This window comes from Lagenorhynchus albirostris, chromosome 8 (genome assembly GCF_949774975.1).
Source record: "Lagenorhynchus albirostris chromosome 8, mLagAlb1.1, whole genome shotgun sequence".
NCBI lineage: Eukaryota > Metazoa > Chordata > Mammalia > Artiodactyla > Delphinidae > Lagenorhynchus > Lagenorhynchus albirostris.
This window is the reverse complement of record NC_083102.1, coordinates 11,784,525-11,812,168: the sequence shown is the minus strand read 5'-3', so window position 1 is coordinate 11,812,168 and position 27,644 is coordinate 11,784,525. Positions and strand designations below refer to the sequence as shown.

The 27,644-nt window shown below is 48.5% G+C and overlaps 1 protein-coding gene across 1 annotated transcript; it reads right to left on the bottom strand.

Moving 5' to 3' along the window:
- Window positions 1–596: 596 nt before the first annotated feature.
- On the bottom strand, window positions 597–27,644 carry TRPV5 (transient receptor potential cation channel subfamily V member 5). Its single transcript, XM_060155936.1, has 15 exons — window positions 27,517–27,644; window positions 25,433–25,530; window positions 25,170–25,292; window positions 24,560–24,697; window positions 24,173–24,271; window positions 23,850–24,025; window positions 23,320–23,466; window positions 21,212–21,424; window positions 9,618–9,704; window positions 9,430–9,506; window positions 9,016–9,181; window positions 8,746–8,812; window positions 6,724–6,992; window positions 2,167–2,273; window positions 597–1,393 (listed from the first exon to the last, which is right to left on the bottom strand). Exons 1-15 carry the CDS (start codon window positions 27,642–27,644, stop codon window positions 1,093–1,095), a joined length of 2,196 nt encoding a protein of 731 aa, XP_060011919.1. The 3' UTR covers window positions 597–1,092.

Genomic DNA, 27,644 nt, shown 5'->3' with positions numbered 1-27,644 from the left:
AACTTAAACGTAGACTTGCCATAAGATCTGGCCATCTGCTTCTAGTCATATACCCAAAGAAACTGAAAGCAGGAACTTGAACAGATAATTGTATACCAATGTTCATAGCAGCATTACAACAGCCAAAGGTGGAAGCAACCCAATCGTCCATCAGTGGATGAATGGACAAACACAACGTGGAATATACATACAATGAAATGTTATTTGACCTTTAAAAGGAATGAAATTCTGACTCACGCTACAGCATGGATGAATCTTGAAAACATTATGCTACATCAAATAAGCCAGGTACAGTAGGACGAATATTGGAGGATTCCACTTATATATAAGGTAACTAGAGTAGTTAACTTCATAGACAGAAAGTAGAATATTGGTTATCAGGCACCATGGGGAGGGGATAATGGGGTGTTAATGTTTAATGGGTACAAGAGTTTCAGTTTAAAAAACTCCCTGGATGAACAGTGGTGATGGTTGCCCAACAATGTGAATGTACTTAATGCCACTGAATGGTACACCTAAAAATAGTTAAAATAGTAAATTTTATGTTATGTATATCACAGTGCATTTTTTTAAAATAAAGGAAGGATAAAGAGCCTTTTTTCTTGCAGTTTTCTCGTTGGGGTTTGGTTGGTAGGTGGGGAGAGAGTCCTACGGGGTACGAGAAGAGGCGAGAGGCTACAACCTCAATGCCATGCCTGGCTCTTCCCACATGAAGCCCTGTGGAACCAGGGAGGATTCACAGCTTACAATCTAGGGCCTCATGGGGTGGAAAGGAAGATGACCCAGTCATTGGCCTAGCGCCCCTACCTCATGTCTTCAGTTGCCAAGTCTAACTCTGCTTGAAAAGATACCCCCTTTTCCCAAGATGTGGGACTTCCAAGAAGACAGAAGATATGTGGGGCCCTTTGCTCATCCCTAGATGCTGATGTGAAGGGCAAGGCATGGATGGCCTTTAAGAATTATTCTGTCCACCCTCCCAGGATTAATGGGCATGAAGGTCAGTCAGACGCTTGCATAGGCAGTGTCTCTCTCTCTGCCCGCCCCCCACCCCAGGCCTACCTGGAGTCGGGAGGAGAGTAACAGGGGTCCTAATCATATGTGATAGACACTTTCCTCTCCATCCCCCTCCCCAAGGTCCAGTCCCAGATTCAAGTGTCCCAGGGTGTTGCGACGAATGATCTCCCAGCCCCGGTGACTGCTGCTGCTTCGAGATGTGGTCCGGGACAGGGAGGGAGTCGGGAGGGCCAGGGAGGCCCTGGCGAGAATCCCACTTTCAGCCACAGAGGGCTGTTTCTCAGAAAGATGCTCATGTTCTTCCTCCTTGTCTGAGCCCTTGAAGGCTTCCACATAGCGACGTACTCGCAAAGCATTCTGGTCTTGGTTGGTCTCCACTCTGAGGAGGGGAAAGGGGAGAGGACTCAGCTGAGCTGGGGAGAGATGGGCCATGGGGAGAAGCAGAAGTGAGCGGGGCACAGCCGGGAAACAGGAGTGAGAGGAAAGGGGGAGGAAGTTAGCAGCGTTGAAGCCAGAAGACCCTCTAGGATCAAATGAAGGGAAGCAGAGGGAGATGGAGGATAACTAGGAGAGAGACCCGAAAGGCTGTGCATTCAGGATCTGGAGGGTAGTAGGGCTTGTGCGGGCATGTGATGGTGGGGGGAATGTGGGTGAGTATGAAAGAGAAAGAGCCAATTAAAAGATAAGCGTGTCGTCAGGATGAGAAGATGCCATTCAGGAAATAAATGAGAGAGGAGAGCCAGGTCAGGAGATGAAGGTAGAGTACGAAGGAGCAGGTTAGTTTCAAGGCTAGACTGGAAGCTTCAAGAAGGTACTAGAAGTGGGCGTCAGGTGGAAGCAAGACTAGACCAAGTTGGGTAACCCATGCCCACATTCGAGCACGGACTCATATTCTTAGCCATTCACATTACTGCCCTTATGTACTCATAGCCTGGCATCAGCTCCCAGCATTCTTTGCACCCCTCCACTTCAGCTCCACCCGCCTCCCCCAAACAGGCTAACGCAGTCTCGCTTTACGGAGTGATGACACCTCCTTTGGGTCCAATTTGGGATCTCAAGAATGGAGAGGAGGGTCATAAATGTGGAACCGGTCACCCTTGTTCCCACGGCCTCACACTGGTTGACAGTTCACACGTCTACATTGTCACTCACCGCAGGAACCAGCGGTCCCCCAGCCCGTACTTGTACCCACAGACGCCAGAGCGAGGCCACAGGGTGCGAGGCATCTTCCTCTCCAGCATCACCGTGGTGGCCACGACCTAGGAGGAACCAAGAGACAGAGGAAGAACTCAGAAAGAGCCACGAGGTTCAGAGAACCCTGAGGCTACTGACAGAGGGAACCAAAAGGAACCTGTGGGATGAGGACACCAGAGATCAGTGGAGGTGACAGCCACCTGCCCATCCCCTAGCCTGTGGGAGGTACCACGCTACCTGCCTTACACATCACCCGCTATCAAAGCAGAGGATATTTTATGAGTGCTTTGAATAAAACAGTGACCCCTGCTTTACTATTCAGATTCTTGGAAAATCAGTCACTCCAAACTAATCTCATTTCCTTTTTCATATGAAAGCCATAAACCAATTATCTTGATTTAAATAATATGATTAAACAGAATCTCTATGATCTTGGGGATGAAATGCTGCTGCTGATGTTCAGGGAATTTGCAGCAAATTCAATAAATACCCACATGCTAAGAAGGAAAAGGGTACGTGAATGACTCCAAACTGGGCAGGGAAAATTCTAGTGGCATGTCACATGTTCTGTCCTTTGCCCAGCCCTCATTAATTACCTAGGTGAAACATAGAAGACAAGCTTATCAAATATGTCTGAGACACAAAACTGGGAGGGATACGTAATATACAAGATGACAAAGCAATATAAAAATGATCTCACCAGACTGGAATGCTGGTCAAAGACCACTAACATGAAATTTAAGTAAATCAAATGTAAGGTCCTACATTTATGTATAAGACTAAAGTATCATTCGAAAAGACACATGCACCCCGATGTTCATTGCAGCACTATTTACAAAAGCCAGGACATGGAAGCAACCTAAATGCCCGTCAACAGAGGAATGGATAAAGAAGATGTGGTACATATATACAATGGAATATTACTCAGGCATAAAAAAGAACAAAATAACGCCATCTGCAGCAACATGGACGGACCAAGAGATTGTCATACTAAGTGAAGTAAGTCAGACAGAGAAAGACAAATATCACATGATATTGCTCATATGTGGAATCTAAAAAAAGGGGTACAAATGAACTTATTTACATAACAGAAGTAGAGTCATGGATGTAGAAAACAAACTTGTGGGGATAAGCGGATAAGGCAGGGAGGGAGATTGGGATTGACATATACACACTACTATGTATAAAAATAGATAACTAATAAGAACCTGCCGTATAGCACAGGGAACTCTACTCAATGCTCTGTAATGGCCTATATGGGAAAAGAATCTAAAAAGAAAAAGGACGGATATATGTATATGCATAGCTGATTCACTTTGCTGTACATCTGAAGCTGACAACATTGTAAATCAACTATACTCCAATAAAAATTTTTAAAAAAAGACTAAAATGTCTGTGGTAAGTACAGGAAAAACGATAAAGGAACTTAGCTAAGTCAGTCATGTAACAAAGATGCGGGGGTTCTAGTTGACCATAAGCCTAGTAAGAACCCATTGCATATTTTCTAAAAGACCTGCCGCCATTTTAGGTGCTATTTATAGTATAGTGTCCAAAGCAAGGACAGGCATGACCCCTCTTCATGCTGCATTCCTCCAATCATATCAGGACCATTCTAGCTTTGAAAGGCCCAGGATATAGTAGGTCTGAACAGAGGGTCAGTCAGGACGGATTGGGCTCAGGAAACTTGATTAATTGAAAGAACTAGGAATCCTTAAAGTAGCTCAATTCTCCACTTTGTCTTCTTCCGCCCCGTCTTTCTCGGTACTCCACACTTCTCTTGGCCTTCTCTCTGTTTCTTAGCTGCGCTGAGTTCCCTCCAACCTCAGGATTTTCTCTTTTCTTTTCTTTTCTTTTTTAAAGCTATGACTTCTTTATTTTTAATATAGGAATTTATTTTATTTATTTATTTATTTTTGGCTGCATTGGGTCTTCGTTGCTGCACGGGGGCTTTCTCTAGTTGCGGCGAGCGGGGGCTACTCTTTGTTGCGGTGCGTGGGCTTCTCATTGCGGTGGCTTCTCTTGTTGCGGAGCACGGGCTCTGGGCACGCGGGCTCAGTAGTTGTGGCTCGCGGGCTCTAAAGCACAGGCTCAGTAGCTGTGGCGCACGGGCTTAGTTGCTCCATGGCATGTGGGATCTTCTCGGACCAGGGCTCGAACCCGCGTCCCCTGCATTGGCAGGACGATTCCTAACCACTGTGCCACCAGGCAAGTCCCCAACCTCAGAATTTTCATTCTATTCCCTCTCCCTGCACAGCGCTTTTTCTTTATCTTGAAAAGGACATTTATTGTTCTTCTTGTGCCATCATTCAGCACCCCCCGCCACCTTCTGGTAAGAGAACCCAGTTTTCATTTAGAGAATCACTCCTTCTCTACTCTGAGTCCATCAGTTAGAGTAGACCGGACTTCACACAGCCCTGGTTAATTAGTCTATTCTCCCCCAAACTCCACCACCACCACCACCACCACCACCACCTGCGCCTATGATCAAACTTGTTGCAATGAGATGGGTTCGGGCGGCAGGGGGAGGAGATGCTCTTTTAAAAGCTACAGATACAGCTTTTATCTGTAGGCACACAGAATACAATAAGAATGGGCCCTTGGAATTTGGAACACAGTGCACCTGCTCATTCCTTTGTAAGTTTAGAGCTTCTCTAAGCTATCTCACCAACATGATGCAAGAGACTGACTTAAAAGAGGACAAAAGAGAGAACAGAAACTGAAGTATAAAATGGAGATCCAGACTCTGGCCAGCCATGTCTAAAGCTGATTTAATTCCTTAAACTTTCCAGTTATGAGGCTCAACACACCCTCTTCCCACTGCCCAATTTTTGTAAAGTCTATTTGAGTTTGGTTTTCTGTCCCCGTAGCCAAGAGTCCCAATGGATGCAAATCCTAACCTCCATCCCTTCCCCTCATTCTTCTTAATTGACTTATTATTACCCATGTTTAGGGGCTCATCTTAAATGTCACTCCATCAGGAAAGCATTTCCTAACTTTCCAGTCAAACTCCTCTGTTGCCTCCTGTTTTTAGCATCTTCACGTCTCTATGACACGTTTGCTATTCTAATTGTACAGTTTTCTGTGACGTCATTCATTTAATGTTTGTCTGCCCAGCCAGATGGTAAGCTCCATGAGGGCACAGACTACATCATCATGCCTGTTTCCCCAGATCCTAGACATTTTCCAACACAAAACAGGCTCTAAATAATTACTGCTAATGAATGGAAAGTCTGAGGGCACACATGATGACTGTCTTCAAATATCTGAATGGTGCTCCTATGGGAGAGTGTATTCTGCATTATACAAGAAGAAAAAACTTGGGCCAAAGAGTGGAATTACAGAAAGATAGGTTTCAGCTCAATGCAATATGGAATTTTCTAATAACAAAAACTTTTGAAATATAAAAAAGCTCTCTCCTTCCAACCTCTACCCAAATCCACATGATAATAAGATTCTCATCAGCATTAAAGAAGATACTGAATGATCCTCTGACCAATAAATGAGTATATGTTGGGTAGGAGCTCAACTAGGGGACCACTAAAGGCACTTCCAACTCTAAGAGTTTATTAGCCTATGATGATATAAGGAAAAGATTATGGAGAAACAGTTATAGAAGCAAATAGAAGATAAGGTCCAAGTTAAAAACTAGAACATATAAGAACAAAACAGTTTCTAGTTCCCACTGGATTCAAGGTTGGCTCCTGAATCTACCCTTCGTCTGTGCTCTTGGGTGTTGATCCTAACCCTATCCTACCATCCTACACTCTTTTAGATAGAAAAAGACTTTTGGCTAAAAGTCCCCTCCATCTATCCAAAAGTACCTCTGTTGAGGTGACAGCCCCACGGGGTTGTTCCGTGACTCTCCTAAGAGTCATCTACCGTGGCATATTCCACTTTGATTTTTCTCTCCATCCCCTGCCCCGTAGAAAGACTAACACTGATAACAATAGCCAGGACATGGAAGCAACCTCAATGTCCATCAACAGAGGAATGGATAAAGAAGATGTGGTACATATATACAATGGAATATTACTCAGGCATAAAAAGAACAAAATAATGGCACTTGCAGCAACATGGATGGACCTAGAGATTGTCATACTGAGGGAAATGAGTCAGACAGAGAAAGACAAATATCATATGGTATCACTTATATGTGGAATCTAAAAAAAGGGTACACATGAACTTATCTACAAAACAGAAATAGAGTTACAGATGTAGAAAACAAACTTATGGTTACCAGGGGACAAGGGGGGGAGGGATAAATTGTAAGTATGAGATTGACATATATACACTAATATATATATAAAATAGATAACTAATAAGGACCTACTGCATAGCACAGGGAACTCTACTTGATACTCTGTAATGGCCTATATGGGAAAAGAATCTAAAAAAGAGTGGATATACAAGTATAACTGATTCAATATGCTGTACACCTGAAGCTGATACAACATCGTAAATCAACTATACTCCAATAAAATTAAAAAAAAAAAAGACTAACCCTAATGAACTCACCTGGGCCCTCCAGAGCTCGTCCTGTTCATGGGCCACCCGCCAGTGTGTGTCGCCCATCATAGCAATGAACAGGTTGAGCATGAGCAGCGTGGCGATGATGGCAAAGGCAAAGTAGACGATGCTGAACATGTAGGGCAAGTTCACATCGTAGTTGGCAGGCCCGTCGATGATGGTGAGGAAAAGCTCAAAGGTGCTGAACAGCGCCATGGGATAGTCATAGAATTGCCCCAGGTTGGATGGGTCCTCTGTCTGGAAAATGATAAAGAACGCTGCTCCGCCCACGAAGAGGGCATGGAGATCAGGAAATGGGGAGTTATCATAATAAGCACGGGCCTGGTCAGCATTCATTCTACCTCCAGTATATATCTCCATACATTTACACACAAGCACATATATGCACACAGGCACATAAATGTAGAATTACACATATAAGTCCCATTTTCCCTGTGGACCTGGCTAACCCTCAGATGTCCTATGACCAAGTTTATCATACCAGTAATACTCAGAATTTAGCAAATATCTATCTCTTGATCGATCTATCAGTATAGTATATGTCACCTAACTGGGTTTTACATTTTAGAACCAAATATTTAAAAGGCAAGTTGTTACAAGAATGCATGGAATCTCCAACAATTTTAAAGAACTGAGCACATGAAAGGGCTAAAAGAAAAGCACCTTTAAAAACATCTCAGTATCCTCTAGATAACCTTCCATTACTCTGAGATTTCCTGGGTGAGCTTGGACCATCATAAAAAAGTTTTCCCTGCTCAGTGTGTAGCCTACTGGATGGCACTGGGCATCCTGGAAACTCACTACAGCGTTAGAACCTCTAAAAGACCCATCTCTGTGTGGGGAATGGAACTATAAATAAGGTGACCCCAAGAGCAGAACTAGGGTCTATGACAAAGCATGGCTTTGCAACAACGAAGAAGAGATGGTTTAGGAGATCTACAGAAAACGACTCTGTTATAGTTGCTCATTGTGCATAAGTGCAGCTGCAGGTGGAGTAGAGGGTGGGGAGGAAGGGTGCATGAGGAATCCTCCAAACAGGCAGCCTATCAAAGTCTGACCCTCTCTGAGTTCAGATCTTGGTGTAGCTTTTCGGTGTACTGTTTCGTGGGAACCCCCATGAAGCAGGGGAATGCCTAGGACAGGCATGGCGTCCTCTGTACTGAAAGTCATTGTCTTTAGGGTTGTAGGTCTTCACGTGTCCTCAGGTGCATCCACCTGCCTTCTGGAGGTTCAGCTGCAGACATGGAGGACGGGGTGAGCCTCGCTGCCTTTTGTTCTTCCTTCCTCTTCCTTCCTTTCCCTAAGAACTGTCTTCCACTCATCCGTTTGTGCTCTCGCTCTGCTCCGTCTGCTCCGTCTGCTCCGTCTGCTCCGTCTGCTCCGTCCCGGATGTTCCCTCTCCTCCTCTCTCTGGCACCCTCCCCCTGTGTCTTGGTCCGTGACTGGGTCCCCACTGGGCATTCTTCTCCCAGCCTCTCTTCACAGCTCTTCTGCTTTCCTTTCTCATTCTTCACAATCTCCAAACCCTTTTTCTGTACCTCCTTTTTCAAATTCCTTTCTTTTCTTTCAACTCTGACCACACATAGGGGAAAAAAGGGCACCGTACGTGTTAGTGAATGCTTTTCGTTTCTTCTTCTGAAGTGTAAACATAGTAGAGTTAAATACCAGACTTTTTGCCTACGGCACCTTTCACAACTGGCCAGTCTTTCTTGTTTAATATTCTTCTCTCTCCAAAGCCCTTTTTCTGTCTCTCCTTTAAAGATCTTGCAGGGCGGTTAGTCAACATGAATGTTACTGGCCCAGAAATTCAGAGCCCATGAGTCCACTCTCCAGGCCAACCTGAGTGACCCAGATCCTAAGAATGCAAGTGTGTTTTTTGATTCACCTTCCACCAGGGGGAAGAAAAGCAAAAGGGATTGCAAAGGAGAAATAACTGAGAGCAAGAGTAAGAGAGAACTTTCTGGAGAACTGAATCCGATGATCTGATGGAGGAGAGAGTGATGCTCTTACCTGAGGCAAATCCCACAATAACCACAGCCATCAGCCAGCAGAAACGCAACAGGTCTCCGAAAATCATCTACAGAAAACAGAGAGGGGAGGGAGGGTGGAGGGATCCTTTCTCCACCTGCCTCTCTGCAGCTACTGCTGATAGACTGGAAGTCACCGGAGTTCCACCAGGTCCACTCCGAGCAGCATTTTCCTTTTTGCTCCCACTCCCTCCCTCTGTCTGGGAAAGGTCCAATGTCTGAAGCCAGAGGAAACTCTGGGGAAAGCACTGACCTTCTGGATCATGATGGTGAAGGGACCCAGCATCTGGAATCCTCGAGCGAAGTACATAACACTGCACCAGCCCAGCACCAGGGCGAACGACATAGGCACCACCTCCCCGTTGGTGTTGGAAAGCCGCATCACCATGGTCACCAGCACCAGCGAGGCATAGGTGATGCTGGGGGGAGAGCAAAGAGGGGGGAAGTGAGAGGAGGGCTGGAAATATGCTAGATCCCCTTCAGCATGGCACTGACTTACATGGGACCCAAACACTCAGGCTCAGTCTTCATACCTAAACACACACACCATCACACACACAAGCCCGCTAGAGAAAAATCCCTGGAAGTGAGGGTCCCAGAGAGGGACTGGGAGGCCTGGGACATTTCTGGCAAGGGAAGGCAGGGGGCTGGAAGGAAGGACACTCACGTGATGACATGGAACGGCCCCCCGAGGACAGTCTGTCCAAAATAGCGAGAGAAACCAACCCTGAAGATATCCGGGATCTGGGAAAAGGCCAGGAAGACAAAACAAAACAAAACAACGATCGATATAGACTTCAGTTCAGTCTGAGGCCTCAGGTGGGTGGCCTCCGCCTGAGCACAGCTGCACCTCACCTCTAGGAACAGGATGATCACAGCCCCGAAGACCGTCATCAGCTCCCCCACCAGCCGGATTTTATCCTGCTGAGTCACATAGGCCTCCTGTGGTGAGAAATTCAGGATAAGAAGTGCTTTCTGGGGCTTCTCTGGTGGCGCAGTGGTTGAGGGTCCGCCTGCCGATTCAGGGGACACGGGTTCGTGCCCCGGTCCGGGAAGATCCCACATGCCGCGGAGCGGCTGGGCCCGTGAGCCATGCCCGCTGAGCCTGCGCGTCCGGAGCCTGTGCTCCGCAACGGGAGAGGCCATAACAGTGAGAGGCCCGCGTACCGCAAAAAAAAAAAAAAAAAAAAAAAAAAAAAGAAGTGCTTTCTGATGGTCTGAGAGTCAAGTCCTTTTGAGTAAGTGGTCTAACGCAGCTCAACTCTACCCAAGGTGAAGAAAAGCTCCCCTTACCAACACCATCAACACCCGCCCTGCCATTGCGGCTCAGTCTGTGACCAGGGCATCAAGTAACCAAGGCTTCATATGCATATGTTCCATATGCTAACAACTTGAGGAACCGCCTAGGAAGTCACCTCTTATATGTATGTTGTGAGCAGTTATTTATGATGATGTGTGTACTGAGGGGCTGAGGTCATATTTCACAGCATCAAGTTAAGAAGGCTAAACCAACAGGAAGAGGTGTTAGTGGTTTGGGCTGATTTCAGCTATGCTGAAAGGCCAGCTTTTCCAATCTCGTTGCGGTTGCCAGCAAGTAGAATATAAACACATCACAGAATTCAGGTTCCCGTATGGACCCGGCACCTGTTAGCTCCAGTGAAACCTTGAATCAGTCACTAAACTCAGTGAGCTTGGGGTTTCTCATCTGTAAAATGGAAACTATAATGCTTACCTCCCAGGGTTATCGTGAAGACCAAATGAGATGTATTTGGATGTATTTTATAAACCACAGAGCGCTATAGATATATTCATTGTGGTCTTATTATGATTGGGCAATATAGCAAAGGGCTAAAGACAATATATGGATTTCAGTTCTGAGGAAGGGCCCTGCCTTATCCGGGACAGTAGGAGTAGAAGGTACAGTCCTAAGGTCAAGATGGAATAAAAACCACCCTCCTCTGCACATGTTACTTCACAGGAAAAGGCTTGCAATATTACCCAGAAACAGCAATAGAATTCTACAATAATGCTCCTTAACTTTTTTGAAGTTATGAGCCCATCTGAGAATATCATAAAGACCACAGATCCTCTTTCCAGAAAACTGTGCTCATATATACGTAATTCTCACGTGAAACTATACGAACAATTTCAACCCATTCGAGTACCCCTTAGACTTTTGGGAACTCTATTCTCCACGGTCACTTCTCTGAATTGTGCACCGAAGACAGGAGTTGAGAGTCCCTGAGGATGATCTAAGCTGGGAAGGACGTGATCCCTCATTAAGCACGAGAAATGCTAATCATCTCTGTCCTGCCGATAAACTGGAACCTCTCGGCATCCTTCTGCAGGCTACTTCAGCAGTGTACACCCTGGTCCAGTGAGAGGCATAGCTTTTGAAACAGGAAGAGATGCTATGTAGCGGGAGGTGATCTATGGTATAAAGAAGGCACCCTCGAAGCATCCTGTGGCCTCTCAGAGGGTGTGTGTCAGCTCAGAAGAAGCCAAGGATATAGTCTTTAGGGAAGAACAGGACCAGACTTACCAACAGGTGGTGGAAATGTTTCAGGTAGATCATATGGGACCAGGGAAGACCAGAAAAGGAGTGGGTGACTACGTATCTAGTAAACAATATGATCTAACAACCTGTGACTAGATATCAATTCCTTTGTTGTTGTTGTTTAAAGAACTGATGTTCTGTAAACTTCTCTGACGTTTATCTCTCTTGAGAAAGTGGCACATTTTATTTTATCATATAGTGGGACGTTTCCCTTTTGCCTTGCTTCCAAGGAAGCTCAGTGTTCTCTCTCTCTCTCTCTTTTTTTTTTTTTATCCCCAGCTCAAACAACTATCTTTGCATCCCCTCTCCTCCATCCTAAAATTCAGATCATGGGTCTGGTGATCTTAATGTTCCTAGAGCATCGTCTTTCATTGTAAAACAGGCCAACTCCTTTTGAGAATCAGGTAGTAGTATAAATAATAAGTTCATTAACTATAGGAACAAAATAACATTAAATATAGAAATAAAATAACGGCATCTGTGCCATATATGTGTCTGTACAAAATTTTTAAACTTTAAAAAAGCTTTGGACCTTGGTTGCATACGTCTGGAAAACTGCTACCAACCTTTTTCCTTGTTTCAACTAAGAAGAAAAGGACTGCACTAGTTGGCCAGGAGAGTTATGGGAACCACAGTGCCCCCTAGAGGAAAGCGAGAGAGTGGCATCAGCTTTCTCCCTGAGGAGGCGAAAAGGCAAAATCCTAATGGAGAATACTGGGGACAGTTTTGGTTACCGTAATCTCCTTCTGGGGCTGCCCCTCACCAGCACCCCTTTGTTTGTTCAACGTGTTCCTTTGCGAGTAGGAGTTGCCCTGCTCAAGTTCACCAGTGAGTAACAGAGGTGTCCAGAGACCCCAGGCTTTTGCCTCTGCTCCACCTGGGATCTGACTGCCCTAGAGTAGCTAGCTGCCTCTGCCACTCTGTCCCCAAAGGTCCTCTATTTAAAAGCAGAATGCCGAGCGCCACAGTCTCTTGCGAGCCCCCTTCCCTGCTGCTCTCCAAGACACAGACCCTTTAGTAGGGTTTTATTTTTTTTTTAATTGCTCTCTGGAAAACAAAAGGTAATATACATGGGCAAAAGTTGCAATGAAAATAATGGTAGTTCATACAATTCAGTAGCAAAAACCCCCAAACAATCCGATTCAAAAATGGGCAGAGGACCTGAATATAGACATTTTTCCAAAGAAGACATACAAACGGCTGACAGGTACGGAAAAGGTACTTAATGTCACTAATCATCAGGGAAACGCAAATCAAAACCACAGTGAGATATCATCTCAGACCTATTAGGATGGCTATAATCAAAAAGACAAGAAATAACAAGTGTTGGCAAGGATGTAGAGAAAAAGGAATCACTGTACACTACTGGTGGGAATGTAAATTGGTGCACCCACTACAGAAAACAGAATAGAGGTTCCACAAAAAATTAAAAATGGGACTACCACATGATCCAGCAATTCCACTTCTGGGTATACAGCCAAAGGAAATGAAAACAGAATCTGGAAGAGACACCTGCATTTCCCACGTAAATTGTAACATTAGTCACAGTAGCAAAGATATGGGAACAACCTAAGTGTTCATCAATGGATAACGGATAAAGAAGATGTGATATACATATATATACACACACACACACACACACGTATATATAAAACGGAATATTATTCAGCCATGAGAAAAGAGGAAATCCTGTCATTTGTAACAATACGGATGGAGCTTGAGGGCATTATGCTAAGTGAAATAAGCCCATCAGATTAAGACAAATACCTCATGGTATCACTTACATGTGGAATCAAAAAAAAAAAAAAAAAAGGAAAACTCTAGAAAAAGAGGGTAGAAAAGTGGTTGCCAGGGCATGGGGGTATGGACAAAATAAGGAGAGATTGGTAAAAGGGTACAAAATTTCACCTATAAGACGACTAAGGTCTGAGGAGCTAATCGTAAAACAAGGTGACTATAGTTAATTACACGGTATTATACAATTGAAATTTGCTAAGAGAGCAGAACTTATTCTCACCAAAACCAAAAAAGGTATATATGTGAGGTGATGGATGTGTTAATTAACTAGATAGGAATCCCTCCACAATTTATACGTGTATCAAATCACTGCGATGAACGCTTTAAACATCTTACAATTTCTTTTGTCAATTACACCTCATTAAAGCTGAAAAAATAATGATAGTAGTGGGCTTTTAAAACATTTTTCTTTTCTTTGATTTCAAGGGGAATTCTAGCGGTTCACACTCATATGTAAGGTTGGCTCTCATTTGGAATAGATACTCTTTTCAAAGTTGAGAAAGAGTTTAGTGTTTTAAAAATGGACAGGGGCAGGCTTCCCTGGTGGTGCAGTGGTTAAGAATCCGCCTGCCAATGCAGGGGACATGGGTTCGAGCCCTGGTCCGGGAAGATCCCACATGCCGCAGAGCAACTAAGCCCGTGCGCCACAACTACTGAGCCTGCACTCTAAAGCCTGCGAGCCACAACTACTGAACCAGAGTGCTACAACTACGGAAGCCCGCACGCCTAGAGCCCGTGCTCTGCAACGAGAAGCCACGGTGATGAGAAGCCCATGCACCGCAACAAAGAGTAGCCGCCGCTCGCCGCAACTAGAGAAAGCCCGTGCACAGAAACAAAGACCCAATGCAGCCAAATAAATAAATAAAATAGTAAAAAAATAAAATTAATAAAATTAAAATGGACAGGGGTATTGAATTTTAACAAATGACTTTCTAATGTCTGTTGAACTGATAATAAGAATGCCCTCTTCATCAACCACCCTTGCCCCTCTAGAATTAAACCCTAAACTCAAAGCGGTAATGAGTTTTTCTTTGAATTTTTTAGAAGTTTATTCTTTGGGGATTGTATTCAAGATTTCCCGTCTACAGGGAGAGACTGATCTGCAGCTTTCTAGATTTGTGGTTCTTATGAAAAGGTTTCGTGATCAAGGGTATATTTAACAAAGTGAATGAACAGAGACACTCATTTTCAAGGTCCCGTTCATTTAGCCTCCCAGTTCTTTCAAATGCTGCCCTGGTCCTCAATCCATCGCACCACTGCCTTAATGCAAACTCATAGCGCCCTGCATCCAATCCCCCCTCACCTTGCTTTTGGACTAACCTTTCTCAAATGCAAATATCACCCCATGGCTTCTCTGTTTAATGCCTTTCCTAGTTCCACCATGTCTTTGGAATAAACATGAGGGGGAGATGGGAGTGATGGGTATTCTCTAAATCCTTATCAGAGTAGAAATTCGATAGCTGATGTCTAAATGTAATTAATGAATAGAGATAGAAGTGCATTATTCAGCAGTGCAGAGGTGACAACAGGGGTGGAGAACTTAAAAGATGTAAACACTGGTTGCCTTGAGGAAGCAAGGCACGGGTGAGGCCGGCGAGCCAGCGCACTCTTGATACTCATTATACCTGCCCTGCCGTTTGATTTTTAAATCAGGGGCGTGTATTCTTTTACTCCGAAGTGCTCATAGTGAGATAGGAATAAAAGATAAGACTCAGACTACCAAGCGTGATGTACAGAACCCTTGCTGGTTGCACATGTGTTCTTTTACTTAGAAGTGTGCATTGTGAGATAAGAACAAAAAATAAGACTCAGACTACTGGGCATGACGTACAGAACCCTTGCTGGTCTGGCTCCTGCCCTAGGTCCCCGTGCTCTGTGTGAGCTCTGGCCACGTTGAATTATTGTTGTTAAGTCAGGTCTTCGTGTGGACTGTGACCTTTTCTTAGAATGCCTGCCTCCACCACATTTTTCTGGTTCACCCTCAACCCCAAGACCCAGGTCACAGCATTCCTCCTGGGTCTCCTTTCCTGCCCCTCCAAGGCCAGGTCAGGTGTCTCCCCTGCAGGATCACGGTGCCGGTCTCTGGTTACAGCCCTTCCCCGGCACACTGCAGTCGTCTGGACATTCCATGTCTCACCAGGAATCTTAGAGCTTCCTGAGAGCAGGGACCTCTAACTTCTTTTTTTGTCCACAATGCACACACAGCAGATGCTGCATTCATAAGAAAGGAAAGAAAGAAGGAGACGAGGGAGCAGGTGAACAGACAGGTGCACGCTGAGCATGATCTAAGAGTTGCAGAAGGGAGGTAAAAGGGAATCAGGAGGTGGGAGCCAGGAGGCAAATGGCGGAAAGGATGACAATGAAGTGGGCTTGTCTGGAATTTCCAGATTCCTAGCTCAAGGTTGCCTAAGCAGGCTCAGCTAATAATGCATTGAGAAAATACTCCCCTCAGCCCCTTTAAAAAATAAATGTCAGGGCTTCCCTGGTGGCGCAGTGGTTGAGAGTCTGCCTGCCGATGCAGGGGACGCCGGTTCGTGCCCCGGTCTGGGAAGATGCCGCAGAGCGGCTGGGCCCGTGAGCCGTGGCCGCTGAGCCTGCGCGTCAGGAGCCTGTGCTCCGCAACGGGAGAGGCCACAACAGTGAGAGGCCCGAGTACCGCAAAAATAAATAAATAAATGTCATTCAACAATGACTGGAATCCTTTACCTCTTTACATGGCTCAGGATTTTAAGAGCTGTCCACAGCCAGATCCCCTGCGGAGGATGACAGGTCCTACTTTGCTGAGAATTGGCCAAAAGAGAGTGTTTTCACTTACCAGCTGACTCAGCTCACTGTCTTGAAGGAAATGTCCAGAGAGGGGTGGGCCTAGCTGAGCCTGGGTACCACTGTGGGGAAGGGTGGGAAGCAAGTGTAACCACGAGGAAGGGGGAACGCACCGGAAACAATTGTCAAACCCCATCCTGGACCCTCTTTTTTCCCCAAGATTCTTACAGAGGAATTAAGCTCCCAGAAAGAGACCTGCTGGTTCCTCATGAAGAGTTACTCTCATCCTCTAAACCGTGCAGGGGCTCCTAACCAGGCCACCCATCAGAATCAGCTGGAAGCTCTGTTACAACACAGGTGTCCATGCCAACCCTGAGGACTCTAATTCAATTCGTTTGGAGCAGGGACCCAGCATCTCCTTTTTTAGATGTAAATGCTTCTGGCTACATACCCCCACTTGAGAACCACTGGGCCCAAAAGAGAGCAAGACCTCCTGGTTTCCATCTAAGTCTACTTTCCAAGGGCTTATTCCATGTCCTAGCCCCTGTGTTGTCTCAGGAAGATGAACTTGGGAAAGGTCTGCTCGTTCCTGAGGAGTCTTTACCCATTCCCACAGAAGAAGGACGCACCCTACCCACCAAAAAGTTAATCACATCAAAACCGTGGCCTAGTGTCAGAACTAGAGCCCAGACAGTAGCTCAGGAGCTAGAGGTTGGAGACAATCCCAGATCCGGATCCCCACCCGTGCTCGTCAGCATTCCTTATCTTGGCAGGGAACTATCAGGTGTGCCCAGGTACAGGTGAGTGTGCCAGGCCCCGGCTAGCTCTCAAAGCCTGGAGACATGAGTTCCTCACGCAGTGAATCCTCCAAAGAAGAAGCCTGGAACTGAGCACATCGCTCTGGAGGGAGAAATGCCTGGCTTCGTATTAAAGGTTCTGAGGTTACGCAGACCAGAACCCCTACCTCAGCGCTGCCCTTACTAGCTGAGTGTCTTTACCGAAGTACTAAACCTCTCTTGACCTCAGAGTCCCCATCTTTAAAATTGTAATAATAATTGTATTTACTTACTAAGGTATCTATGAGGATCAAATGGTGTAATGCTTTGTCCTCTGAAATGTGGTCCACAGAATCACAATGTCAGCATCACCCAGCCGTGAGTCAGAAATGCAGAATCTCAGGGCCCACGCCAGCCTTATTCTTAGAATCTGCATTTTAATAAGATCTCAGAGGCACTGGGAAGTGCACATCAAGTGTGCAAAACGAACACCCAGTAGATGTTATTTTTATCTACCAGGCTCCCTGCTTCTCCTCACCTCTGTCTTGTCTTTAATTTGCCGTGCTTGTTCCAGAGTGAGTTGGTTAGGACCCCTGAGTAAAGCAGTAGAGAGTTGGAGATCAACTGGGTTTTCAAATAGCTGTAGTGCCTTGGACTGTCGAGAGCGTATGAGGAATTGTGATGTGTAGAAAAAGCAAACCCACTGACCGTGACAGGTAGAGGAGGATTTAAAATAAATGGAACCCATGAGTCACTCCTGCCACGTCCTCTCCCCATCTACATCCCATCCACTGTGCAGTAGTGATGATCTTACCTTTGTTAAGTCCCCTGATGCCAACCCCTTCTCTCCGTCCCCCCATCACATCCTGAGGCCAATCTACCATTATCTTTGCTTGCTGAACTGTAATAGTCTCTTAACTGGTCTCCCCACATCTTCCCTGGCCCCCTCAAACCTGTCTTCCACCCTACAGAGACATTCTTCTGAAACAAAAGTGTTATCAAGCATCTCCCCTGTTTAAAATCTTTCACTACCTTTAGGGTAAAGAGTAAAATCCTCAGTAGGGCCCGCAAGGTCCTGTATGATTTGGGAAAGTTTGGGGAAAGATCTGCCAGGACCACCTCATCTGGAGGCCCCTGCCCCAGCTCCCTCTACCCTAGCCAATCTTCCGTCAGTTCCTAGACACTGGCAAGGGTCTTCCTGCCTCAGGGCCTTTGTATATGCATCCTCTCTGCCTAGAACTCACTTTCCACCTTTAATTCATACCCACATCTCAGCTCAGTTACCTTCCTCAGGGGAGCCTTCTCTGACCTCCCAGAGTGCCCAGGCCCCTGTTATAAGCTCTCTCAGCACCCTGTCTGTTTTCTCATCATAGGAAAAAATCATGTGCATTGTAACCATCACAGGTTGCAATATCTATTCAGTTAACTAATGTCAACCAGTCTGTAAGCTCCAAAAGGGCAGAGGTTACTTGCGTTTTGCTCAGACCAGGTTGAATTTCCAACACCTACAGCAATGTTCAGGCCCCACTAGGCTCTTGGTGATTACTTGTGTAGTGAATGAATTAGCAAAGCGATTTTGGGAAAAGGGCAGCGGAGAGATAAAGGAAATCTTCAAGACACAAAAAGGAAATCTGATGATGGGAGATCAACGCCCTCTTGCTGAACAGCAAATCAGGGCTCTAAATGCTCAGAGGGATCGACTTCACACTGGAAAGCTGAGTAGAAGCTCTCAGTCCGAGCTAAGAATGAGAATCACTCAAAGAATTTCTTCAAAGTACCATTGCCTGGACCTCAGCTTCAGTCTTTCTAATCTGTCAGGTGTGGGGCAGCTTAGCAACCCGTACTTTTACCAGCCTCCCATGTTTCTAATGTGTAGCCTTGGTTAAAAACTACTGATCTAGCAAGAGATAGGATCTGCCCAAGGTCACACAGCTATTTGGTTTCAGAGTTAGGACTCAAACCTACGCTGCTTAATCCCAGACTTTGAACTTTCTGCTCACCTGGAAACCTAAGAGAGCCAGGACCACAGTGCACGGTGTCCTGCCTAAACCGAGTAGACGCTGAATGGAGACAGAAAATGAACTCTAAGTAATTATACAGTTCTTGGGAAACCCTGAAAAGCATAACTCTTATGGCTGAACAATGAGGCATCTTAGAATGAAGACGCTGAGATTATCTCCAAAACTGCACAGAGATAAACTGACTTTACCCTCATATATGTCTGCTTTCGTGTACCTCGTGCCACCTCATATAAATAAAGGAGTATTTTCTTTCATTTCAACTGTCTTGAGATGGTGTTCTGGGCTACTCTCATGGAGCCCGGCGACTTTTCTAGATCTCACGAGACCCAAAGAGGAAATCCTACAGTGACCGAGAGTTCCATATGTCCAGATTTATTAATATAATGGGATATAAAAGTATTCATTTAACTAAGAAAAAGCTTCATGGGCTAATTAACGTGGCGACAATTGCATTCATCAAGCCAAGACCCTGGATTGGTACATATTCATTTTTCTAAGACTTTCAAGTAATAAAAATGTAGAAAAAAAGAATTTCCCATTATTTAACAAACGTGGTACATCACGAAAGCAGAATCTTTCAAGTCGCGGTGATGTGTCTGGGAGCCCCCGATCTCATCCCGACTGACTTCCGACTGAATAAGAGAAGCTCAGGGGTTCCATCAACTCAGGACCAAGGCTCAAGGGGTAACGTCAAAAGACACAGACCTTCACTGATGTTCCTTGCTATTCAAACCTCTTAGGGCAGCATTCTTAAGTCCACTCCCCCAGCAAGAAAAGAATATTTGAAAGTCAGGAGTCTTCTCTTTGGGCCAAAGTGGCTTTAATCGAAGTGGAAGGCAAGAGGGTAAAAATGCCAAAGGGGACCAGGAAGGAACAGGAGAGCAAACAGAAGGAAAGTTCGTGCACTTAGCTGTAATTATGCTTCACCTAGTCCTGAGGCAAGGGGAGGGATGTCCTAATAATAATTTAGACTATCTGGGTCAAAGGAACAGGTCTGTACATAATTAGTCCTGCCCCAAAGAGAAAGAGACACACAGGAAGAAGACTCAGTGGTAATCAGTTGCTCAGCGTCACCCAGCTCTTAGGCCAGAAGGCTATCTACATTCTAGATCCAGAAAATCCCCCAAGTAAGTTTGAAACAAAGGAAGGGTGGAAAAGAATGCATCTGAGGAAATAGAACCAAGAAGGCTGGAAAAGTCCAGCCACCCCCATGTTTACCCATCCCCTCCGTTGCTAGTCACTCGCCTGTCTCAGCTGGCCACCTCCTAAATGTCCTTATTTCCTGTCGTGTGGTCTCCACACCAGGGACAACCTTCATGTCTAGTTTGAGATGCATGGAACACAACCTCCCCTGAGCACGCCTCTGCCCGCCTCTAACAAGGCAGCCCCACCCGACTCGGGCCTGTCTTCTCCAGGCAGCAAACCCTGCTTTGTGAGAGACAGAGGCTCTGGATACCACAGCACACTGTATACCTACCGAGAGGAAATTGCAGAAGCATAGAGTGTCTCGACCTACTGGAGGATTCAGTGAGGCTCTTCGCCCTGTTCTCTCTCTGTGCATCCACTCTCTTTGGTCTAACTTGACTCAGGTTCTTTGCTCCTTAACTATCCCAAACTACCCCTCTTCCAAGTCCAGGTTGAGCTATACCGGTGGCTGGCCCATCCTGCATTGGGCATAAGTCTCCACTCATCAAGCTCTTACTCGCCTGGCAAAATTCTTCCTCCTCTGTCTTTTGCTTTCTGCCCACATGCCTTCACTCCCTTTCAGCTATTTTCAGTCACTAGGACAAGAATTTCGGCTACCTGTTAAACGAACCCAGTGCTGAATGTATATGCCCAGAAGTATGCACAAGAGCCTGCTCTTTCTATCATGCCAAGGGGTTTGCTCTCCAACAGCAGAGCCTGACATCTACTCCAAACCTCTACTCAGTCATCCTCACCCCAGGTCTCTGAGGGTGACCCACAGAATGGCAAGCCCACAAGAGCAGAGGGGACCTTAGAGACTATGTACTTCCACCTGCTACCCAGTCCAGGCATCCTTCTGCAGCACACCTGACAGGTGGCCAGACAGCTGATAACATCGTTGCCAGTGTGCTCCTACTGACGGTGGTCAGAAGAGAATGCAGGCCAGAAGGATGCCTGTGTTGCCCTAACAGACCAGAAACAGACTCAGACATGGACCTGGAGCACAGTTTTCTTCCCTTTACAACAGCACGGTTTCTGCTGAAGGTCACATTTACAAACGTCTGGTCCTCTTTGTAAAGGACAAGGCATTTTACAAAAGTATGACGCTTTTAGTCCCAAGCATTCTTTCAAAGTTCACAAGAAAGCCATCGCTCCCTGGACAAGCCCACTCTGACTCATCGAGCCCCCACTCTGGTCCCCTTCTCTCCCTCCTCATTTCTGCCTGGGTGATCAGGAACCTGCCCCCGTCACAGCCAGGTGAGTGGTATCTTTCCCAGGTAGCTGCTCCTGGTTTCCAGCGCCATCACCCCACGCTACCAGCTCCCTTCATCCCCTCTTGAGAAGAGTCACCTGGAGCAGCTTCTGCTGGAGGATGGTGATGTCTCGGGAGTTTGTGCGGTTGCCACTACGGGGCTTGAGAGGGCGATGGATGCAGCACATGGTGAAACAGATCATATAGAGCACGTACAGGGCCCCCACGATGCAGAAGTATGGCCGCCCATACTTCCTCCACTTGAAGCTCACCAGCTGTTTCACTGGGGTCTGTTCCAGGATCTGGCGAGCCTGCCATGGAAGAAGAGTGCAGCTGGGGGTGACCACCGTAGCGAGAAGCAGCGCTGGGTTTCCCACTGGGTCCCAGATGGGCAGGGTCATGACCACGCATTCAGTTCGTCTGTCATTTCTTTTACGGACAACCAGTCAGCTTCTACTGTATGCTAGGCCTCATGGTAGTGCTGGAGATAAACCATGACAGAAGTAAACACCAGGACCTATAGCACCACAGAGGCTCTGAAGGATGAGCCGTAAATGGTTGAGTGAAGGGACAGTCAGGCAAGGTCATTCCATAAAGTAGCGGCAGGTGCCAAGGCAGGAAGGTGCGAGAAGACATTGACAGATGAGGTGTGGCTGGGGATATGGCAGAACCTGTCGGAGGGGTGGGCAGGGGTTATCACGGGTGAAGCAGCTAAGGGCCAGATCACGGTACCTCGTGAATGCCAAAGTAAGGAGTTGGACTTTGTTTTCTGAATGCAACGGAAAGCAATTGCAAGGTTCAAGCAAGGAGGCGGTCAGATTTGCTCTACAAGTATTGTGGACCCGAGAGGAGCAAGAGAGGACACAAAGCGTGGGGAGTGGCCATAATCTCAGCCAGGTGGGCTAGTGCTCGGACGTAAGTAGGCAGTGAGATGTTACAGATGCTCTGAGAGAGGATGATGGACAGCGCGACACATCTGAGAAAGTAGGAGAAGGCAAAGTCAGAGCGTAGCTGGCGGGAGTATTCACTAGCAGGAAGAATACCTTTTCCATGGAGCCTAGAGGGAAGGAGAGAGACAGTGGGCAGTTTCCAGATCTGTTGGGCAGGACAAGGCAGGAAGCTGAAGAAGCTCCAGCCAGAGAGCCTCTATTTGCATCATAATGAACGAATCTGGGTCTCCTCATAGAATTGAAGGTGAAGGCAGTGAGGGATACAGAAGGGGCTAGAAAGGAATTTTGAGGGAATAGAATAGCTGACCAAGACAAGAATAAAACCTGTAGCAGAACATTGAGAACCAGCTGGAATCAGAGACCAAGGATTTGTGGTGACACAACCCACCAGACGGACTGGGGTTCCAATTCCTAAGAAATCCTGCCCTGAGGAAGTTCATACCAACCAGCCACTCACCTTTTCCTCTGCTCAGTAGTACCAGTGATCCCCTGAGTTGGGCTCTAGAAGGGTTCCTAGGAAGCTGTCAGGCGGCAGATACACAAGGGGAACTACATTTTGCCACCATCGTGGAGGTTCCAGAAAACACAAACGATTTTCTCCCCCACATGAGTCCTCAACAGACTTTCCTTTCCCTCCTGTCACTCAATCCAGTACTGTCTGCATGACCTACGTGTTTTTCCCTCTCTGGAAAGCTCTCTTTTTCTCCATCTTCCTGGTGATTCCCAACTCCTCCATGAAGCCCCAGCTCAAGCACATCCTCTGTGACATCTTCTCTGGTCTGTCCAAGCCAAGATAAACCAACCTCCGTTCTGCTGCTACTGTGCATAGTACAGACCCTTATGATGCTCTACGTGGTACCCTATTACAATGACTGAGGACGGGGATGGGCAACTGACAAAGTTGATTGAAAGGAACTGTGTTTTATTTATTTCTGTATTCTTAATTCCTGGTACAGTGGCTGGGACACAGCAAGAAGCTCAATATGCCGAAAGGATGAATGAATGAATGAATGGTAGGAAGCAATTTCCATTTGGAGAGTTCCTCATATGCGACGTTAGTAAGAGAAAGGTAAGTGGAAGGAACCAGAGCTAAGCAGAGGGAGAGTGGAGTTAGGAAAGGGGTGTCGATTGGCATTTCCCCCCAAAGGTCCCAGGAGTCCGTCCTCATCTCCATCTATTACAGGGCAGGGAAGCGTCTGGAGCCCAGGATCTCAGCAAACGTACAGGCTCTGCACCGACACCCGACAGCTCCATACCTCTCGCTTCTTGGAGGAGACCACAAGCTCTAGAAATGACACGTCCTCTCCCCAGGAGTCGATCTCCGTGAGGTCGTAGAGGGTGGAGGTCAGCGGCCCGCACATCCACTGGATGTGCTTCCGCTTCTGCATCAGGTGCTGGAACATCTGTGTGGACAGAGGGGTGAGGTGGGCGGGTCAGCGTATAAGGAGCACGTCGAGGGCAACAGCATGGTCGCTTACTCCGTGGGACTGATGGACAGGTGAGAACTGACAAGGCTCTGTTGACATGAACCTTTTAACTTTTTGGCTCCCTTTCCTTCCCACAAACCCTAGGAAGATCTGAAAGAAGAGAACAGGCGAGGGGAGGAGAACTCTGGGTTCCCGCAGCAGATCCTCTCAAGTAAGATTCTCGAATCCTCCTGAGTCAGGAACTTCTGAGGCCGAGGATTTTATGACGGTGTTGGGAGGTGAGGGACCACCACCCTCTGGAGAGTTTTGGAAAACGGGTCATGAGAAGGACACAGGGGGACTGGGGGCGGGTCCCTCACCATGGTGTTGCCCTCCACTCCAGCCAGCTTGAAGGGGGTGAGACCCTGGTGATTGGGCACGAGGTCCAGGGACTGCAGGTGGTCCCCGCGCCCGTCGTAGGACAGCAGCAGGCTGTACATCTGGCAGGCAAAGGTTTTGCTGGGCTGCAGGACGAGGATGTGCAACACTGTGTTTCCTGGGGGAGGACACGGGCTGTCACGTGGCCACTGGGACTAGAGTCCCTGATGCTCCCCATGACCGCCCCCACCCCCGCCCGGGTGGACCTGAGGGCTGTCCCGGCCCCTCCTCTGCAACCCAGCTCCCCCTTCAGCCCGGCTCTCACCCAGGGAGTCCTGGGCCCGGATGTCAGCGCCGTGCTCAATGAGCAGCCTCACGGTCTCCTCGCTGCCCATGCAGGCCGCAAAGGACAAAGGGTGCTCCCCTGGGGGTGCAGAGGGCCCCGTGGCTGGAGGGTGCAGGCTGGGAAGGGCAGTCTCTCCAGGGGACTGCCTCTCCCTCCCCACGTCTCAGCTCTGGGCCTGGGGACGCTTGTCAGCAGAACCAGAGGCGGGGACGGTGCAGGGAGCCCTGCGTCGGGGGGCTGGCTCTGGCCTTCAGCCTGAGGAGGGCGGACCCCTCCCAGCTTCCCCCGGCATGGAGCCCCCGCAGCCTGCCCTCCCTTTGCTCTTGGTCCCCTCCCCACCCTCCCAGCCCTGGCCCTGGCTCTCACCAAAGTAGAGGAGGTTGTGGGGACTGAGGCAGAAGGCTGAGCCTACCGCCCTTGCAGAGACGCTGGCCCCGTGGGCGAGCAGGGCTTTCACCAAGTTCACGTTCTGGTTCATGACGGCTATGTGCAGTGCCGTCTGACCTGGACAAGAGAGCCCTCGGTCACGGGGTCTGTTCCCGGTTCTCTCAGAGACACAGCATCCACCTGGCTTACAGGAGATCCCTGACAGATCCTTGCATGGATTTCTGCCCTCAACTCAGCAGAGTGGTGTGAGACTGAGGACAAGTCATCCCTCCAGCAGTTCACTTAGCTGTCCGCACCTCGACTACTGGGGGTGGCATATAAAGGTAATCACTGTGCTGCTATGAAAGAAAGAGAGTTCTGTCCTTCAGGGAACATGAAAGGAGAGGAAGGGAAATAATAAATGGCTCAAGAAGGTCACGGATACCCAAAGCCAAGACCAGGACCTTTGCCCTCCTTCCAACTCAAGGGAGACCTTCCTGAACCTCCATCACTCTCCTTCCCCGACGTAACCTCTGCGGCTCATTTTAAGAGATGACTTCAGACCTTCTCCTACCTGTGTCCACCTTGAAAACCCATTCAGGCTCCTCACCTACAAACGGCTCACAGATGGTGGGCTCCTTGACCAGCTCCGGGGCGGCCTCCATCAGCACCATGGCGGCCTCTAGGTTGTCATAGAGGGCCGCCACGTGCAGCGCCGTCTCCCCCAGGGCTCCTAGAGTGGAGGGAAACACGAGCATCAAACACTTCCCAGAGACACGCTCCAAGGCCCCTTTGCAGGAACCCTCAGAGCCCTGGGTAGGGGAGGGGCAGGGGCTTCTGCCCCATCGCCATCACATCAAACTCTCATCCCACCTCGTTGCCGAAAGTCACAGGTTCGGTCCAGCAGAAGTTCCTTCAGGACACACAGGTCGTTGTCCTTGGCTGCCCGAAGCAGAGGAGACTCTCGAATCCTGGGAGAGGAAGAACAAGAGTCAGGAAGAGACAGAATGGCAGAGAGGTCAAGGGCAGAGAGGAACAGAGACAGTGTGTGCCTAGGACAGACACGGGTCCCACAACATGTGCAGTGACCCATTGCAGCGTTGCTTCCTGGACTCTAGCTGAGGGTCAGCCTGGGGCAAGAGCCTGTCTCAGGGTCCCCGTGTGGTCACATCGTGCCACTTCTTCCCACGTGGGGGGCCTCGTGGCTCAGCTGAAAGAGGGGTGGCATGCCTGAGGGAGGAGGGCTCGGGCCACGGAAGGAGTGGTCCTGGTGGGCCTGGCCAAGTCCGTCTAAGCTGAGTAAACGTTTTGGGAACTTGGGGATCTAGAGCAGGTGGGGGAAAGGGAATTTCTGCCCGATTTCATCCCTGCTCCCAGGCCTGCTGGAGCAGCTCTCTTTAGCCAAGGGGAGTTTGAGAGACCAGAAGGGGGCTGAGAGACAGGCCAGCTCTTAGAGCTAGGAGGCTTGGGAGCTGCCGAAGCTCTGACTCTCCTGGGGGCTGTTTGGATGCACGCTCCTGCTGCGGGGAGGGAGAGTTTTGAGGTGGGCTCTGAAGGATCTATCCCTCCTATGGTTACCCTTAGACTCAAGCATCTAAACACGCTGCTTGTAACCGAGGACGGGCGCAGCTGTGAGCTTCTCTGAGCATGTGCATCTCGGGGTGGGTGGGAGGAGCCTGTGGAGATATCCATCCTGCGGTACCTCTGTCGGTTAATCTCTGTTTCTCCCCCACCTGGGTGAGCCAAACAAGAGATAAAGCTGAAGGTGATTCCTGCTGGGCCAGTACGTGTTGGCTCTGAAGGTGAACACGGGATGGTAGGTAGAGGGTCGGGCGGGGAGAGGTGAAGGGCAGGAAAACAGACTGACCGGTGGTTCCTGTGATGTCCCCCAGCCCCCAGTTCCTCTCTTCCAATGGTCCCAGGAGCCAGGGGAAAGAAGGTTTTTATTGGAAGGAGAAGTTTTGATTTCAAGGTAGAGCTCAGCTCCGCCCCTCGGGGAAGCGCTCTCCAGGGGGATCCGGCAGAGTGAGGGCCAGCTCCCTCCACCATCTCACCTAGACCCTCTGTGTGAGCGCGTCCAGCTCAGAGCGACCAGGGCCAGGACTGCAGAGTCCACCCCTGTGCTGAGAGCTCTGCTCACAGCCTTGGTGCTCAGGCCTCTGGCCTGGAGAAGCCACTGCCCGTGAGTCCAGCCCTGGCTGCCCCCAGATCTGCTAACAGTGACTCTCCGACGAGAGACGAGTCCCCCGAACACCCCGTGGCAGAGGCCTGCCTTCAAGATGGGTCCCTGCCCCGGCCGGTCGTCCAGAATCTGGACCTCAGGGCTGGCCATGAAATGCTCTGGCCCTCGGGGCACCAGTCCTGCCTGAACTGCTCTAGGAACAGGCCCAGGCCTTATTCGATCTGTCTCCACGGGACCTAGCACAGCCCTGCACCCAGGAGACTCAGTAAAAGATGGATGGACTCTATGAGTCCCCTCTGGGCCTCCCCAGTGTCACCTGGGTTTCCCCGGTAGCTGGCCAGCTCCAGGTGTTACACAGACCAGAGCTCTCCTCCCCTGTTCGCATGTCATCACCTCTCCTTCCCGTTAGCAGTGATTCCGCACTCTCTCTTCAACCAACAAGTGTCCTAAAACCCACAGGATCTCGGCGCTTCCCCAGCAGCCTGCTCCCCACCAGTCCGCACCCACCTGCCTACCTCCTGGTTTCTCCTGCCTGGTCCCTCTAGGTCCCCCGCTCCCCTTCTCCACCAGGCGAGAGCCCTGGCATCATTCCGCCCCCTCCTGCCTGTGGCCCAGTGCCACACACCCCGCCGGCACTGACAGAGGAGCCGGGCTTTGGTGACAGGTGCGCTGGGCCCATCCCGGTGCCTGGCACTGAACTCTGGAGTGCCCTGGCGGGGAGACAGACCCAAGTGGGCAGAGGGTTTGAGGCTCAGGGAGAGGAGGGGCAGCCTACCTCTTCTGTTGCAGCATGTAGGCCTCGTCCAGATACTGGTCCCAGTCTTGCTGTCCCGCCAGCCAGGAGGTCAGAAGTTTCTGGAGTTGGATCCAGAGTCCCCTGGCCTTGGGTGGAGGGGGCCCCAT